We start from the raw sequence: 18,145 nt of genomic DNA on the forward strand, positions 1-18,145 counted from the left end.
ATCCCTGCAGCAGCCAGCCTCAGGCCAAGTGGCACCTCCAAGCAGGAGCAGAGGCCCTGGCCCAGCTCTGGAAGAGAGATGGGCTCAGCACCATCTCCTGGAAAGCTCCAGAGTCATTACTGAATGTCTAAACGCCAACCTTTAACAGAAAGCCAGTTCTTACAGGCTTGAGAGACTCCACACACACAAGAAAAGATTGGGAATGTTTCCCCTGCATTGTAAACAGCATTTTTCCCATGCTGAGGGAACAGTGGCATCTGCTGTTCACTGGGCTCTCCTACAGCCAGCGCTGCCCAGGCGGCTGCTGGAACATTCCCTGGACATGGGCAGGGTTTGGCTCCCCAGTGGCACCTGGGACATGCAGGATGCCCCAAAACATCTCAAATTTCGAGTGGGGGGCTCAAGCCCACCCGATTGGCAGCTGGAGGCTTGGGTGGTGCATCAAGCCCCAAATTGCTTCCAGTGAAGAAGGGATTTGCTCTGTTGAGCAGGAATTCCAGGACCCAGGACCCTTGTGCCTTGTGTCCCTGGAATTTTCTATGGAGTTTAGAAAAGGGAAATGACTCTCTGCATTTTGCTAATTGAAATGTGCTCCATTGGGTCTCCTATCCCGAGTGCATGAAAGGATATTTCCTACAGAGGTGGACAGAATGACCGACTTGAGCTTGGATCTACATGGAAAAAATTTCTGCTGGTTTCTGTCGTTTTTCAAGTTGCGTATTTTCCAAATCTCTGCATCCTTCTGCTTCACCAAAGGCTGTTCTACAATATTTCAGGATACCCCATGAGCAGTTTTACGGGAGTGCTGGGACTGACAGGTTTTTTTTCTGTTCCTGTTGTGATCCATCCATAAAAACACAAGTTCTGAGCCAGGTTACTCCTCCCCGAGTGTGGAAAGGAGCAGCTCCACTCTGATCCAACACTCCTGCAAATTCCTGCTCCTCCTTGTGGCTGCACTCAGAAACTCAGGGCTTTCCTCACACGGGGCCTTATTTCAGCAGCTGAACTCACTCAGAGATACCGATTATTGTCCCTTTTGGGCACTCTGCCCTATTAAATTACAACAAAATGCATTTTGGTGACATCAGAACCGATTTGACAGCGAGGGGTGGCTCTGCAAAGGCACTGCTGAACGTTGACCTCCGTGGTCAAAAAAATCAGCACAGCTAAAAGGATTTCTCTTCTTGCCTCTGAGGTTTCCACACTCATCAGGTGATTTTAAATAACAGGTAGCACTTTAAATGACAGTGTGCCAAGGGCTGACTTTTGGGTGGTGTCAGGCGCCTTGGCACGGCGCTCCTCAGAACGTGGATCTCTCTGTTCTGCAACAATTTGTTCAGATCAAAGCCTGGATTTGTCATGCACCAAAGTTTATTTTCTATAAAAACACAGGAGGTTTTCCACAGGGCAGCTGAACTCCTGCTAGAAAAAAATAAATTGGTAGGAAATGGGTACCTAAAGGCAAATCCCACTGAAGATAAATTTGATCCAAATCATCTCCTGCAAAGACTTTGGTCTTAGGCTGGCAAATGCAACTCTCCTAAGTCAACAGACAATTTAAAGTGTGTGGAGAACAAGCTCTACAAATATCCCAACCCTTCTGCTATCAGCAGTCAGCATAAACAATGTTACCTGAATAGGTTCACAGAGAGAATAAGAAAGGCTGGTTTTGTAATGTTTTCTTTATTAAACTCAGCTTTCACTGCTGTTCTGAGTTGACAAAAATGTTTTCCAGGAAGACTGACAAACAAAAACAGTTTATAAATATTTTTTTTTTCAAATGCCATAGGTATAAACAAATAAAAGCTCTGGTTTGCTACTTTGGGAGGCCCTGTGTAACCAGCATTTTCAACTGGCCAAATAGCAGCATGTGTGTTTATCAGTGAAGAACTCCCACTTGTTTTTAAATTATCAAATCCAGTGTTTTAAAAATTATTGCTCATTATCAGACAAAACCCCAAGATAAAAAGGATGTTTATTATACCATCCCTGCTGGTAGTGAGGATTTTTATATTGCCAGTACGTGCATCTTTGTGATGGGGTTTTTTAGGCAATTAAGACCAAAACTTTTCAAAATAGATTGAGATGCTGGGCAACCAATGTTCCAGGAGCCAAATTCTCAGCAGCTCTGAAGTTGGCACCTTCCTGAACTATCTTCTTTTAAGATGTCAAGCTGAGGACCCCTGACAAAAACATCCCTCGAGCACTAATGGCTGGGGATGGATCACCCAGCTGTGACACTGCTCCAAGGCTTTGCTGCCTGGAATTAAATCCTGTCCTGGCAAGGCCCCTGCCTCTTTCCCAAATCCCTTGGGACCTGCCTGGAGGGCTGGGGTGAGGAAGAGGACCAGTGCCCAGAGTCATGGAGTTGTAGATGACGGAGATGTTTTTCCTCTCTCTCTGCTCCTCCTGGCTGGCAGGCTCAGGGAAGGGGACAGTGGCAGGTACCGGTGGAAGGTGGATTTCCTCACAGCCCCTGGAACAGAGGCACCTGAGCCTTTGCAGCTCCTGGCAGCAATGCCTTGCACGGCAGATCCTCCCCGTGCCTACTGCGTACACTATTGGCCAGTGGTGTCCTAGCGGGGCTGCTTTAGGGCAGCTGTCACCCCCTCGTGCCCGGGAGCCCCCCGGGGCCAGCGTCCGCCTTTCCGTGCGCTCCGCTGGGCACGGCTCGCTGCCCTCCCTGCCCCGCTCCGGCCGCCCTCGCGCTTCTCCGCAGGGAAACAAGGATGGTCCTCTCCGCGCTGTGCCTGTCCCGGAGCGCTGGCCGTGTCACCCCGGCAGGGATCATCCTCAGGGCACCGCGGCCGGGCCGCTCTGCGGGGGCTGCGGGGCCTCGTCCCCGCCCGGCCGCTTGGGATACACCGCGCTGGCCATCCTGAAGAACTCGTCCGCGGCGTCCAGGGCGATGAGCCGGTCCTGCCAAACAACGGGGATTATGGTCACTGTGGGATGGATGCTCCACATCCCTCCACGGCCTCTCAGGCATTAGGGCTCATCTCTTCCCACCTCAGAGCATCCAGCTGCAGGGAACTCACAGCGGGGCGTGGAATTCCTGGTGTTGCAACACTTTCTGAGGAAACTAAATAGCCAAGCTCCAAGTGCAGCATCTGAAGGGATCCCCCAGGATGCCACCGTGTATCTGAGCATCTGGCTCACCTGCTCTCTTCCCCTCTTGTGAGCTCCCTGCAGAGCTGGGTGGGATGGGGAAGGTGTGCTCGGAGTACTCACCACCACAAAGAGGTAGCGCTCAGAAAGCTCCCAGCTGGTAGGGAAGATGTTGGTCTCTTCTGAGAGCTTTAACAAGATGTCCCGGGCCTTGCTCATGTTCTGAGAGTCGCTGATGATGCTGAGTTTGGTCACTGACAAGAGGGAATCTGCTTCCTTCTGGAAACCTGGGAAAGAGATGTTACAGAAACAAGTCGAACGTGAGAGTAGGGTCACCCCTGAGCCCTTCAGGCTCTTGGAAGGTTCCTTATTCCCCCTCCACCCTGGGCAGCTGCATCCCTACTTCCTAAAATAAACCAGCACTCCCTCAGGCAGGCTGTGGGACAGGTGTAAACTTGCTGGTGGGGAAAATAAATCACAAAAGTAGTCACAGTGAGTTTGTTGCTGGTTTTCCTGAGAAAAGGTGTGTGAACATGCACAACCCTGGGTGCTGTTTCAGCTCTTCCATGTTCCTGATGCTACCAGAGCTTTCAGGTAACAGGGATAAAACCTGTGGCAGTGATGAACACCAGGCTAATTGTTCCTGTAGCAGTCAGCATCGATGGCAGGAAGGGTATCCAGGGAAGGAAAAGTGGAGGAGAGTGAATGCAGCAAGGGTCTTTAAATGCAGTGGCTAGCATCAACTCTGTGTTCAGCTGCAGGGGCTGGTGGTGATGCATCTCACATGAAAACAGTTATGGGGTAAGAGTGGTGAGCTTATGATTAAAGCAGAGGCCCAGATAGCAGAAGATAGCAGGTTTCACATCTGGTTGCTCATTTAGCTTCACAAAGTGCAAATGATCCCTGGCTTTGAGCTTCCCCAGCCTTTGCAAAGCATCTCTTGAGCCACTGTGGATGTCAGAGGGATGTGGGAGAGCCTTTGTCAGCCTGCAGTGAGAGATGGAAGGATGCCAAGTGATCCCTCCCAAGCTCAGCCTGCACAGCCTGTGTGAGCACCTGGGAGGAGATGAGGGTTGACACCTGGTTATGGATTTATGATGTTCCTCCCACAAAAATGCCAGAATAGCAGGTAGGGCAGGAGTGGCTGAGATACCCATCTCTGGCTCCCATTGAGGGTATCCTAGAATAGATTCACTCATCCTCCTCTCATCAGCCACCAACCTCCTCCAGAGCATGATGGAAGTCACGCAGCTGATGTGCTGGCATGTCTGGAGTGTCACATGCTGTGTGCCAGGCAATTGGGAAAACCCCGTCACACCCACCAGCACCACTTGGAAACAGCAGCAGGAGGATTTCTGTGGAGCAATTCCACTTGGTGAAAGAATATTTCAAATCCACTTGGGAGCAAACAGGGCGAGTGGCTTAGCTCTGATCAGCTGCCATTGGCTAAGAAAACGAAATAGGTGTATCTGTGTTCCCATCTGAAAGAATATTCATTCCTTCCTGCTTATCTTGTTCAGAAAAAAACAGGGTGAACTCCCACTTCAAGGTCTCCACAAGGAAGCTTGAAATGGATGGCTGTGCCTGTTGTTATGGGCTTGGAAGCTGATTGTGGCTCATGGGCTTTTGATGAGCCCACAGACACGGTGCCACTGTCCCCTCCCCACCCTGCCTGAGCCCTGGGGAGCCTCAGGTATCATGTGGGACACCTGAGAGCATCGCTCAGCAACCTCCTTTCACTTCCCTCCTCTCCAGCTTGATTCTGTGGAGCTGTTCCCATCCTCAGCCACGGTGGGATCTCACATTCAGTACCACTGGAATTACATCCCTTTGGCCTCCAGCTTACCTAAATCCTCCAAAATGTGTTTCCACCTGCTCCTCACTTCTTTCCGGGTCTGCCGCAAAGTATAAATGTCATAGTTGAGCTTCTGCCACTCCTGCAAAGCAAAGGCATGAGAGACACTCAGTCATTGGAATCTGCTGCTTTTCAAGGAATTTTGGCTGTGAGGAAGGGAGCCAGAGGTGCAGAGTCAGTGTAGGCACTGAGCTGTGAGGTGGTGAGTGTGAAGGTCGATGACCAGGCTGCTTTTGCCCCTAGAAGAAATTACATTGACCAACACAGAATATTTAGCTTGACACTTGGCTCAGCTTTTCTGTGTCTTCTCTGTTCAAAACAGCTTCCAGTTTCCCTGAAATGACAGAATTTAGCTCAGGTGTTGCTGACAACTGCTCCTCAGTCAGACATGGAGCCCTGTTTGGCACAAACTGGAGCAGGCAGGTGTTCAAAAGTACTAGAAAACAAGAAAAAGAGACTTTTTTTAAAGATCAGGGTACTCTTTTTTAAAAGACATACCCAGAGGTGCACATGGATGGATGAGGGCTGGAATCATCTCAATGATAACCTTTAGTGGCTGCCAGTTGCTGCATTTAATGCCTCACTTCACTGCCCAGCTGAAATCCTTGCACTGGACCTCTGACCCTAGAGCTGGATAATGGGACACTGGGCAAGAGGAGAGGGTTTGGGGTTATTTACTGAAGTCACATTTAAACACAACCTCACAAGTTTCATGGTGGGCTTGGCCATGCTGGATTAATGGCTGGACTCAATGATATTAGATGACTTTTGCAACCTAAAAGATTCCATGATTCCATGACCAATCCACGATTCATGTGGAAATGCACACGTTCTGCATGAAAACCAGGAGAACTTTTCCCAGCTCTTCCTAGCTGATTTAATCAATGCACACACTGCATTTTTAGAAGCAGCCCAACAGCAGGGTCACAACATCACCTGATAACTTCCTTCCAGTAAAAACCATAATTAATCTCATTTCTCAGCAAGGGATTACCTACACGGGCTCCTGAAGAATAAAAAGGTGTTGACCTGTGCTGTCACCCTGAGATTTTCCTACAGGTCACACTGGGTTCAGAGCAGAAAAATAACACCCACAGAGGTCAGCTGTGTGTTAGAAATCCCACTGTTTTCTGCTACTTGGTCAAAGAGCTGACTCAATTCCATAAAGATTTGAAGATTGCTCAGTGTTTTTCCCCTGAATGTGGCTGACATGCCACAACTGCAGGGATTTAAAGCCAAGCCTGTTTTCCTGCTGATCAGCACTAGCTGCAGGAAGCCCTGGGAGATTACACTTCGGAAAAAGCAGCCAGTGGGGTTAAGACAGTGGTGACTCCAGGTCAGGAGAGTAGAGAAACCAGCTCTGCCACAGCTGCTCGCTCCCAGAAAACAAAATCCCCTTCCAGAGGCACATTTCCCTCTCTCCTGAAGTGGCACTTGAGAACAGCTTTGCTGCTTGCACAGGAGAGCCTGGCTGCCAGCACAAGGCACAGGGACAGCCCTTCACCAGGGAAAAGAGGTGGGCAAAACTCTCCTCTCCCATGACACCAGTTCAGAGCTGGGAACTGAGCTCCTCTAGAAGGAAAATAAAAGAGGGGGAGGTTATTGTGTTAAAGCTTTGTGGGAAGTTTATTGAAAACTTGAGAGTTTTCAGAAAGAGGCTGAAAAAACTGCATGATGCCTTGGTCCCCACTGGCAGGGGTTCCTTGGAAACGTCTTGGCCCTCTTGTGACCCCCTGGCACAGGCAGAAAGGAGAGGGAGCCAGTCTGGGCAGGCTGGTGGAGAATAGCTGCACGTCTCTGCCCTCCCATGGAGATAAACAAGGCCTTTAGAGCAGACCATCCATCCAGACAGCCACTGTGATCCCAGGCGTGCTTCACACTGTGGAATCAGGAGCTGGGGCACTGGGAAAGATGCTCCTCTCCACAAAATGTGGCCTCCTGGCACTCAGCAACAGCTTTGAGGGCCATGGGGATTTACCCCGTGGTCCGAGCCAGACTCCTCGCTAAGCACGGCCTGCAGTGCTTAGCATGCAGAGAAGCTGCTCCTGATTTTCTCTGGATTAACAGCAGTGTGTTTTCCCTTGTCTATTTTTGTTTTAAGGGAATCTAGGTTATGGCTTTCTTGTACAGCACAGTGTCTGAGTTGTGTTATGGAAGTGAATACGGTGAATATTCAGTCCCAGGGGAGCTCTGACAGTGTCCTGCTGACAGAGAATTTGGGGAGCTTTGTGCAAAGGAATGATTTTGGTACACAAAACGATGCCTAACCCTGGTCCCTGGGTGGGACCTCTTGTTCTGGTGGGATTTCTTTTGCATGAGCATGGAGCTGAATGCATTTACATTTCTGCAGAAAGCTGGGAGGAGGATGCTTCTTATCAGGATGCCACTGGGCTGAGCTCTCAAAGGGACTTGTGCCCTGGTCTCCATCAGTCTCAGGAGCCACTGGATTTTCCCAGGCAATTCCTTGCAGCAGAGACATCTGAACTGCCATGGGCTGTCTGTCCTCTGTGTGCCTTTAATGAGGGAATAAACTCAAGAGCATCTTTCCATACCCAAAATTATTCTAAAAAGCATCTCCCTTGAGCTACACAGCAGAAGAAGAGCAAAGCTTGCCCTGCCCATGCACAGGCAATGGCAACATCAGAGGCTTTGGGGAGGGAGTTTCCATCACACATCCCTCGAGTGAGTCACCAGGGAGCGTTTGGAGGGGCCAGGAGGCATCACGGGGCTGCTCAGCCCCCGGGCAGGCGGCTCCACACCAAACCCCTCTCCCTCAGCCCTCTCGGCAAGTTGGGTGGGACTCCTGGGGCAGGGAGGAGGATTCTCACACACAGGGAGACTGAAACACCAAATGTGTGGTGTTTCTGGGACATCCCAGCCATGCACTCAAAAGCAATCCTTTAAGAAATAGACTCCTTTTGCCAAATTCTGAGTTAACCACGGGAAACCAAAGCACATTGCAGTTCCCAGACCTGTTTTTTGCAGCCAGTTTTGCCCTTTAAGCCTACAGAGCAGAGCACAATGGATACCAGAGAAAACCCTGAGTGTGTGAGTCAAGAATATCCCAAGAGCAGCAGGGAAACCCCGCTGCCTCCCTTCTCTACATGCTCAGCCCTTCAAATATTTACCTGAAAAACCTCCCCAGACTCTCTAGTGTGAAACACTAAATCTCCAAATGCCAAATGACATGGAATAAGCCAGGCTGGTACATAACTCAGAGCTCTGGGAAAAAAAATGTGCCAAGAGAACAGGCAACACTGTCCAGCTTCTCATTCCTGATCATATGAAAGTTTCCTAATTACTAGGGAGCTTTCTTCATGGTGCCAGAACAATCCTCTACCAAATCCATTGTCTTTATTCACTTAAAAGCAATTGAGGTCGCCTTTCTGTTCAAGAGTTATTTTAGAAATGAGGTCAAAACAGAGTTAGCAGGGAAAGACTGCAAAATATCAGTCCAGGCAGGTACCAGGGATGCTCCTGAACAAATATAAACTACAGACTGACATCTCAGAATAAGCTTAAACTGGATTCGATTTAAGAGAAGCATGCAGACATTAAGAGGGTTGGGTCTGGGTTCCACAGCCCTGGACAAATCCCATCACCCCTCCATGCCCCAGTATCAGCTGGTCACAATTCTGACCTTCTCTGTAACCTGTTTAGAAAAGAATAATCCTGTAGGGGAGCAGGAGGAGAAAGAAAAATAGGCCTTGTCAGCTCATTAATGGGCTTTTCAGGGGGATCATGCCAGCATTGCTCTGCTAGCCAGGCCCCTGGCAGGGATGCAGGCTGAGGAATTGCCTTTGCTATGGGGTTTATGATCCCACCTTTCCCTAGGGAGTAAGCCAAGAGAAGAGAGAAACTCTGCATTTACAGCAAGCGGTGAGAACAGGGGGTTTTCCTCAGCCACCATGCAAAATTCCACCTTTAGTTTCTCTTCCCAGCGATGTGGCACAGCTGCTCTAGCCCTGGCTCCTTCTCTGAAGCTCTTTCTCTGAAGCCAGGATTGGTGCACACTCCCTGCCCACGGCTGGGGAGCTCCACACACCCCAGCAGAGGCTGTGGAGAAACCAGGGTCACCCCAGGGTGGACCTCATGGAGGGGACTCTGTGCAGCCCACACTCATTAGCCCAGCAACAACCTCAGTGCAGCCCTTGCTCTCATTTCACCACCAGATCTTGGATTTATTTTACCCTACAATATGCTCAATGATGCTGCAGAGCCAGAGTAGGGAAAAGAAAAATCCTCACTTTTTTCCCATATTTAAAACATGATCCCAGCCTTCAAAAGCTGTTGATGACATCTCTGATCTTCAAAGGCTGCATCTGCTTGACCAGCCACTTTAGCAAGCCCCTCAGCAATGGCTTTCCTGGTTTTCTCTGTGCAAGCCAAGGACACACTGAGTTTGGGCTGGAGCTGCCATTTTTCCCAAAGCAGAGCTGCCAGCAGGGACAGGAGGAAGACACAGCTCCACATGGATCAGGTGTGGGTCCTGCCCCATGGTGGGGGCAAAGAACTGACCCCAAGGGAGAGCACCAGCACTGCCAAGATGGTGCCATAGAGATAATGAACACATGATGGAGAACAACCTGCTCCTTGGGATCCTTCCAAAGGCCTGTGCTGGCAAATCCCTGGGATACAGGTGGGGAAATGGCAAAGCACACAGTGAGTGCACTGCACACCAGAATTTATTTGTTAAATGAAGGAACAGAAATGCAGGAAGTTCTCCTTTCAGTCAATTTTAACCACAGGAAGATAAGGACCTACAGTTTTGTAACATTTGTGCACCACAAAAGGAAACTGCTCCTCCATCCTCTGTCCTGCAGTATCCACAGGCTCACCCTGGGGATTTTGGGAGCAGAGCAGCCCCCAAAGCAGATGATAGCTTTTGCAGCCTGCTGTTGTTCTGCAATTGGACTTTTTTCCTCTCTCTCTCTGAGCTGAAGTCTCATTAGGAGGGGAAGGCACTGCAATCTGGCCTAGTTTTCAAATGCTTGCTAGTAAGAGTAAGGAGAGATTTTGGCAGAAGGGGCCAAGCTCAGGAATGCTGTTTAGCAAGCCCCTCACCCAGCAAGAGCTGCAGCTGGAAACTGCTTCCCTGGTGTGCCTCAGTTTCCCAGCTGTAAGAGGGGCCAGCAGAGCTGCTGCCAACCCTGGGCTGCAAGGGGCATGGGGCCACACTCAAAGCAAGTGTAAAGTGCATTGGCTTTCCTCAAAACTTTCCTTACTGCTGATGTTGTGCTCCTCAGGCTGTTTATTGATTGCACTGCATGAAAAAGCAGAGTATGTGATCCTACCTTTGCTATTGAGAGGAAGCCCCGTGAGTTTTGGGCTTTTCTTTTTTTGGCAGCCATGGGGACTGCTCAAGCCTGCCAAAAACCCTACAGGTACTCTGAAGGAGAAAGGGCAGGACTTAGGACAGACAGGAGCACTGGGTTAAGGACATGCAGGGGCAGGAGCACTTTCCTGCTCAATCATAACTGAACCAGGGTGACACACAACACTCCTGTGAACCAGTGCACCCCCCTAAATGGAGCTGTCCTTGTTTCCTTCAGCCCCTTTGGGATGGATGGATGGATGGATGAAGCTCCCTGGCTTCTCTCAGACAAGCAACTCAAGGTAGAGGGAGCAGCAGTGGGGAGGGAAGAAATCTCCAGTTAGCTGTAAAGGTCACATGCCACCATGAAAATGTTGTTACAAAACCATCCATTGTAAACACCATGATTAAATCAAACTGACCAAAAAACAACCCCATTAAATGGGGATTCTGGCCAACTGTATACAAGGATTCCATTACCTCTTTTAGCGAATTACAATTCGTAATTTTGGTTTCTCTGAAGTTTCAAGCTCCTTGCAAAGCTATCACAGGAGAAACAGTTACACTCCTGCAGACTCCTGGATGAAGCAGGATCACGCTTAAGTTAAACACGAAGCCTCCAGGCTCTCCTGCAAACATTCTGGAGTCATGAAAGCAATCAGAGAGGGAAAAAATGTGTCACTGTTTGCTACAGCCTGCTCCTAATCAGGGCACTGCAATCTCCTTTGCGCTGAAGTGCCTTAGCAAAGGAAATCAGGGCTGCAAAACAGCCTTTATGTAACAGCCATGATTTTTCCCTTCCCACTAAGAGCTGTGCCAGTTCCCTGCTTCCCAATAATTGCCGTGCATCCCACTGGAGAAGGATTTAACTTGACACGTCCCCGGAGTGGCAGCAGAGCTCTGGGTGCACGAGAGTCAGCCTGGCCATGGAAAGGACAAGCTGGGGAAATATCCAACCAAAAAAGCAGCCTGGGAAGGCAGGAAATGGGGCTGGGCCCCAGAGCTCCCAGCACAGGTTTGTGGGTTGTGGTGGTTGCAGGGCATTGTTCCCAAGCAAGTTCCAGCTGCCATGAATGCCTGGGAAACCCTCCTGCAATCTGCCTGCTTCCTGATATCTGAGAAACAAATGCTTCCTATCCACTGTAAAGCATCTTCCTCATGTTCTTCCTGTTCCCTGTCACTTTCTTATCCTTTCTGTCTCTTCTATTTCTCCTTTCAGTTTCCTTCCCTGAGATGTCCTTTTGTCCCTGGTCTCCATCTCAAGCCTACCTTGTGTTTTTTCCCACATCCCTTCATGTAGGAAGCCCATTACTGACCTCCTGACTTCCTTGGTTTTTAAGTGTCAGCTGCTGTGTTCCCTCACTCCTCTATGGAAAGCACATAACCTTTGGTTTGGGCTGACCAAAGATGTACAGAGATAGAGATTTCTGAAGGGGATGGGCAGTGAGGGGAGAAAAGATTCTGAAGGCAATTTATGCTCAATGGGATAATGCCCTGGGAGGGCACTGAAAGTGTCCAAGCCAAGGAGAACATGGGGGATTCTCACAACAGAGGGAGATGAATCCAAGGGAACCATGGAGGTGATAAACACACCTCAAGGCAGCTCCTGGATATGCCTGGATATAGCTGGAGATACCCCCAAGCTTCCCAGGGATGAGAGGGCCACAGAGACATCAACACCAGATGCAGGATAAAATCTGGAGGGTGATGGAACAGGTGGGAGGACCTGGTGCCTACATGAGCCACACAGAGGGACTCTGGGGTCTCCACAGCAGCTTAATTGAAGGAAAGAGCTGCTGGTGTCAGTCCAGAGGAGCCCACCAAGGGGATCAGAGGGATGGAGCAGCTCTGCTATGAGGAAAGGCTGAGAGAACTGGGATTGTTCAGCCTGGAGAAGACTTCAGGGTGACCTAATTGCAGCCTTCCAGTGCCTGAAGGGAATCCTATAGGAAATATAGGGAAAAACAATTTACAAGAGCCTGCAGCGATAGGACATGGGGGAATGGCTTCAAACTGACAGAAAGTAGGTTTAGACAGGATATCAGGAAAAACATCCTCCCTGAGAGGGTGCTGAGGCCCTGGCACAGGTTGTCCAGAGAAGCTCTGGCTGCCCCATCCCTGGAAGTGTCCAAGGTGCCAGGTTATGTGGGGCTTGGAGGAAGCTGGGACAGTAGAAGGTGTGGGACTGGATGAACTTTAAGATCCCTTCCATCCCGAAGCGTTCTGTGATTCCCCACACGCTGCCAAAACCCGTGGGGTTGCGAACTCCCCGAGCGCCGGCGCGTGGCGGGGCCGAGCGCTGCCTCACCTCCGAGTCTTTGTCCAGCTGGTTCCTGACCACGATCATGTTGTAGAGCACGCGGTCGTCGTCGGCCTCGGTGTGGGTCACGTCGTGGGGAGTGCTCCACAGGTTCTGCTCCTCATCCCGCGCCAGGGTGGCTCCGAAGGACGCGTAGGGGTTGTTGTTACTGCAGAGAGAGAGAGGGGCAGGCAGCGTCAGCCCCTGCTGCCTTCCCAGTGCCCACTGCTGCTGCCAGAGGGGAGCAGGGGGGGAATGGGGAGACAGAGGTTTTCTTCCTTAGCATTCTGACGTGGTTCAAACCTAACCATGAGATTCCCACAGGTGCCCCCACCCAGCAGCTCCTGCCTCGGAGCTGCAGCGATGCGCTGAGCTGTGCAAGTGCTGTTCCAGCAGACAAGGCATGGAAAGGATATTCAGCCTCATCTTATTTTGGCAATGGAAATGTCCTCGGCATTCTAATGAACTCCAGGCTTTATTTGCTTAGCAAAGCTGAGCATTGTCTTCTGGGAAGGCTGTCCCCATGGAGGTGAGGAGCTTTTCTTTACACTGGGGCAGCTCTGTGTTCTATGGCTTTATCTTGCTATTGGGATGTACAATCTTTTAACAAGGACACTTCTGCCAAGAGAACTTTTAGCATTTCCATAAAGTGTCTAATCAAAATGTCCAGCCACTTCAACAGAACAATACAAGTGGAGAACTATTTTTGGCCTTACCACCCTCTGACAATCCCTGCTCACTTCTTGTCAGAATAACCCACTGTTTGTTTGCTACCCAAACCCCATTCCTTTCCCAAGGAACCCATCCAGAGAAACTTCAGGTAACAACGTGGGTGCCATGGCACCAAGCCATAAAAAGATGCTAAGAGGAGCTCCAGCACATAGATGAAATAGAAAAAACTAATTCCCATCAGCATGAAGGGAATTAGCAGGAAGGTTAATTAGACTTTCAACAAACCGAAAACCTGAGCAACAGGTAATAAGGGGAAAGATAATCTCTTACAATCTCTCATTAAAGACAAGCAAACAAAGGTAACTTGGAGGGTGTGGAGGGGCACAACCATTTTTCCATCGTGGAACAGACAGAGAAAGAGCACTCAGGAGCCAGCTGTGCCATCAGCAGGAGCTCACTCCCACCCTGCCTTCCACAGCTTCCTCCCACTCAGACATTTACCAGTATGCTTAACATTTGAGTTATTTAAAACGCCGGTATTTAGCAATAACACTGCCACACCTGAGCTTTTCTGGGCCACTCCCTCCCTCACAGCTCCCAAGGTACTTCCCAGCACAGTCCCATTTCCAAATCACAGCATGGAGCATCCTGGAAGGCAAGTGGCAGTGCCCAGGAGTCAGCAAATCCATCCCAGCACTGCCAACAGCTCCTCCAAACAACATCTCAAAGGAAGAAATGGGAGGGAGAAAAGAAGAATGTGAACAGCAGCGGCTTTGCAGGTTAAGGAATCTCCGTGGGACCAGAAGGGACAGGAAGCGTTTCACACTGTGGATTTTATCCAGAAAATGGTGAGCACCAATGCTTCATCAATTGATTTCTGCTCCGGGGGCTTTCAGTTCACATTAAGTTTTGGCATTTGGAGCCCAAATATTTAGTTTATTTTCATCCTGAGTGCACCATCCGAGCCAGACCCCACCTTCACACATCAAGAGACAACCAAGCAGCCCGGATGCTTTGCAACACCAGCTCCCAAACCTAAAACTCAGCTTAAAGAGCTGAAATCTCAAGCAATTCATTCACTTTAAACAGCACTGCAGTAAAAATAAAAATACAGCCAGCAAGCTATTGCAAGATCCCCACTATGAAATAAGACCCCCGAGAAGGGGCAAGCATTAATTAGGCTGTTAGGGACAGCGATTAGGCTGTTAGATTAATTATGCTGGCAGACGCGTATAAGAGCAGGTGTCTTTCGAATTCCCAGAATTTATAGAGCCTTTCCTTCTTAGGGCCAGCATTAATTGGATCCCCAGCGTGTTACTAAAGCGAGGTGCCAGGTGAGGGCCAGCCACCGTGGCCATGGGGCAGCAGAAAGGAGCCTCCCCGCACGTGTGTGCTCGGCTCCCGGGAGGTTAATACCAATTTCCTGGGCTGGAGGCTCCATGCTCGGGATAAGCCGGTTATTATTTAGGTAACTGCTTTACCAGCGAGAAATCAGGACGTTTGAAGCCGTGTGTCGCCAGCTCTGCTGTTAGCTGACACCGATGCAGGATGCGCTGGGAGCATCGCACCCTCCTCTCCCCAAAACGCAGCGGTGGCGCAGGGAGGGCTCGCTCCCTGCTCCAGCCCGGGGCTGGGACACCTTCTGCGGGTGCCATCGGGGAAGGAGGGACAGCCGCCGAAAAACACGGATGTTTTGCCACATGCAAACCCTCTTTACGTGCTGGAACAGCTCTTCTCCACAGGACACGGAGAATCTGTTCATACAACACCCCCAAGCTCACGCTCTGTGCACAAAGCAGATGCGAGCGACAGCAGGAGGGCAGGATCTGCTCCCCAGAGATCAGCACACGCAGCTCTCGCTTAAAGCCGGCTGTGCAGCCTCATCTCCTCCCCGGCATCCCTGAATGGAGCCAGGCTGCAGAGCCGGCGGGGTTCACCTGGAAAAGGGAAGGCTCCAGGAAAACCTTAGAGCCCCTTCCAGTGCCTGAAGGGGAGAGTGACATTTTACTGCGGCAGGCAGTGATAGGACAAGGGAAAACGGTCTTAAACTCAACGAGAGGGGATTTAGATTAAATATTAGGAAGAAATTCTTCCCTGTGAAGGTGCCGAGGCCCTGGCACAGGGTGCCCAGAGAAGCTGTGCCTGGATGCCTGGAATTGTCCCAGGCCAGGTCGGATGGGGCTTGGGGCAACCTGGGATAGTGGAAGGTGTCCCTGCCCAGGGCAAGGGGTGGAACTGGCTGAGCTTTTACTGCCCCTTCCATCCCAGTCCATCCTGGGATTCTGTGACCCCAGCCTGCGAACAGAGCTCTCCACAACCCAGAGCTGCCGGCAGCGGGACCCGACTCCCTGCTTAGGAATGCAGGGACCCTCTTTTAGTTCAGTGCCTCAGCTCCTCTGCTGAAATCGCACCGCGGAGAGACAAAGCGCTGGGGCCGGGGAGCACGGAGGGGACACCGCGGGCAGGGACACCGCGGGCAGGGCTCCTGCGGGCACCGCGCCGGCTGTCAGAAGGAGCCCAGCCCCTGTGGCAGCCCAGCCGGGCGGAAAGAGAGCGGGAAGCGGCTCCATCCCGCCCGGGGAAGATCCCTCCGGAGGGGATGGATGCTCAGCTCCAGCGGCGGAGCGGGGCAGGGGACAGCGGGGACGGGAAGAGCTGGTGGCCGGGCTGGCTCTCACCTGAGCAGGGGCTCCTTCTCGGCCACCGCCGCCTCCCCGCCGCAGCAGCCGCAGCAGCCGAGCGATCGCAGCCAGGCCCGCAGCCCCATCGGCGCCGCCGGAGAGCCGGGCACGGCGGGCCGGGCCGGCCCCGGGGCCGTCCCCTGTCCCCGCCCCAGCGGGGCCGGGCTGGGCTCCGCACCGCCCCCGCAGCCCGGCCTGTCCCGGCCCAGCCCTGCCCTGCCCCGGGGCTGCTGTGTCCTTCCGCATCCTCCTCTGACTGCCCTCCCGCATCTTCCTCCGGCACCCTTCTGGATCCTGAAGCGCCCTCCTGCATCCTTCCAAACCCTCCTGTACCCTCTTGTCCTCTGCAGCATCTTTCCCTGCCCTTTTGCGTCCTTACGCGCTCTCCTCCATCCCACTGCATCCTCCTGCACATCCTGCATCCTCACACATCCTTCCGCACCCTCCTGCGCCCTCCTCAATGTCACATTGCATTTGCAGCTTGCAGCCCTCGTGTCCCCACAGGAACAGAGCATCACTGGCCATCACAGCACGGCCAGAACCCCAATTCCCCTTTTTCCCACCCTCTCTGCACCACTACACTTCCAGGCCTGTATCCACTTGGCTTTTGGGACACAAGGCTGTGATCCTGGGAGCTGCAAAGGGAAATGGGCAGGGGGGGATGGACTCGGCTGTCTCCTGGTGCAGGGGCTTTTGAGGAAAAAGAGAAAAGCATAAAATATTGCTGCCTTCTCCTCTTTTTCTCCCTGTTGTCAGGAAAATTAATCCACAAACACCAGAGGTTTTTGTCCAAAAAGGAGACAGAGTAGTCCTGTTACTCTCTTTGAATAAAGGGAAAAGCCATAGGGCATTCCCCTGGGGTCTCTCAGATTTTTTGTGGATGCAGCTTCCTTTTTATCCTAATTTCCCATCTGCATTTCCCTCTCCCTTTCCCCATTGCCTGAGGCATTTGAGAGGTACAGACTCCATGAATACCTAAGACACCCTTCTCATGCATACCCCCCACCCCAGTTTTCTTTTTCTTTGTGTCTCTCTTTTTTTTTCTCTAAATCCAAAGATTTAGCACAGTCTTGAGTGAGTCTTGTTTAATCACCACAAATTCGTTTGCATTTCTGAGCAGCCCATCAGGCTTCAGCCACACCCAGAGCAACTGCTCTGAGTCTGGTTTGGCCATGCACATCACATCCCCAAGACTTATTTAATTTTAGTACAGAAACTCCCTGACACCACTGGATTTTTTGCTTGTGCCAGCAGATATAATTGTATCAGCTACGACCTCCTTGTGCCCAGTGTGAGAGTGCAAGGAAAAGTGAAATAAGGCCATTTTGAGCTCACATTTCTCTCCCTCTTTATTCCAGAACTGTTAATTCATCAGCAGCGGATCTGGCCCCTAGGTGGGGAATGGCAGATCTCAGGTTGCTCAGCCACAGATTCCCAGGTGACTTCTAAATTTCATTTAATTCACTGGCTCCACAACCAGATTTCCTGTGTTTGTGGATAACTCCCTTCCCTTTGTTAAAAGTGCATATTATATTATTGGCTTTTCACAAATATTAAAATGAATGTTATATGTATAAGGTTAGAAAACTTTGTTGTATTAATATAGTTTCTTCTATTTCTGTTATTGATGAAACTCAGAAATAGTGGTATAATACATATATATGTTAGGCTATTACATGATATTAAAGCAAAAACTACTTTTGTTTATATAACCCAGAGACTGAAAAGATAGTCAGAGACCTCCTGCATTCTTAGATTATCTTGTCCTCCAAGCCCTCCAAGAGAAGGATTTATTGCATCCACTATCAGAGGATATAAAACCCAGTGGCACCAAGAAGATTGATCTGTTGGGAAGGGGGAAAGGTAAAAACTAAACAAAGGAACATCAAAAAACTTAATAAGAGTATATGAATATGTATGAGAATTTATGAATATGTAATAGGGTTCTGTTTCTAAGGGACAATCCTTCGTTAGTAAAGTGTGCTCTCTTGGCTGAATGCAGAGACACCCGGCCATATTTGTATATTTTACTTTATTTTTATCTCCTAATTGTCTTTCTATTTAACTTTTAAATTCTATATAAAAAAATGTGAACCTCATTTTTCACACCTTCAAGGAACATTATCCGTACCCCACTGGTTTTAAGACAAGAGAACTATGTTCTTCATTAATTTAAGGTCTGAGCCCTCTAGGTTTAAGGATTTAAGGTTTAAGTA

The 18,145-nt window shown here is 50.3% G+C and overlaps 1 protein-coding gene across 2 annotated transcripts; it reads right to left on the reverse strand.

Moving 5' to 3' along the window:
- Positions 1–1,664: 1,664 nt before the first annotated feature.
- MREG (melanoregulin) lies at positions 1,665–16,061 on the reverse strand. Of its 2 annotated transcripts, none has more exons than XM_005528933.2 (5): positions 15,927–16,061; positions 12,586–12,745; positions 4,955–5,045; positions 3,232–3,395; positions 1,665–2,919 (listed from the first exon to the last, which is right to left on the reverse strand). In XM_005528933.2, the coding sequence occupies exons 1-5, from the start codon at positions 16,013–16,015 to the stop codon at positions 2,794–2,796; spliced, it is 630 nt and encodes a 209-aa protein (XP_005528990.1). In that variant the 5' UTR covers positions 16,016–16,061; the 3' UTR covers positions 1,665–2,793. The 2 variants fall into 2 exon arrangements, with proteins under 2 accessions (XP_005528990.1, XP_087915372.1); XM_088059246.1 differs by lacking the exon at positions 15,927–16,061 and adding an exon at positions 13,637–13,725.
- Positions 16,062–18,145: the final 2,084 nt, after the last annotated feature.

The sequence above is a fragment of the Pseudopodoces humilis genome, chromosome 8 (genome assembly GCF_049639895.1).
Source record: "Pseudopodoces humilis isolate 2021_Gansu_Grassland_sample_001 chromosome 8, ASM4963989v1, whole genome shotgun sequence".
NCBI lineage: Eukaryota > Metazoa > Chordata > Aves > Passeriformes > Paridae > Pseudopodoces > Pseudopodoces humilis.

Coding starts and splice junctions, on each gene's coding strand:
- MREG (XM_005528933.2), bottom strand. CDS start 16,015: ATGGGGCTGCGGGCCTGGCTGCGATCGCTCGGCTGCTGCGGCTGCTGC. Junction 12,746..15,926: donor GAGAAGGAGCCCCTGCTCAG/GTGAGAGCCAGC, acceptor CTCTCTCTGCAG/TAACAACAACCCCTACGCGT. Junction 5,046..12,585: donor AGCTGGACAAAGACTCGGAG/GTGAGGCAGCGC, acceptor TTTGCTTTGCAG/GAGTGGCAGAAGCTCAACTA.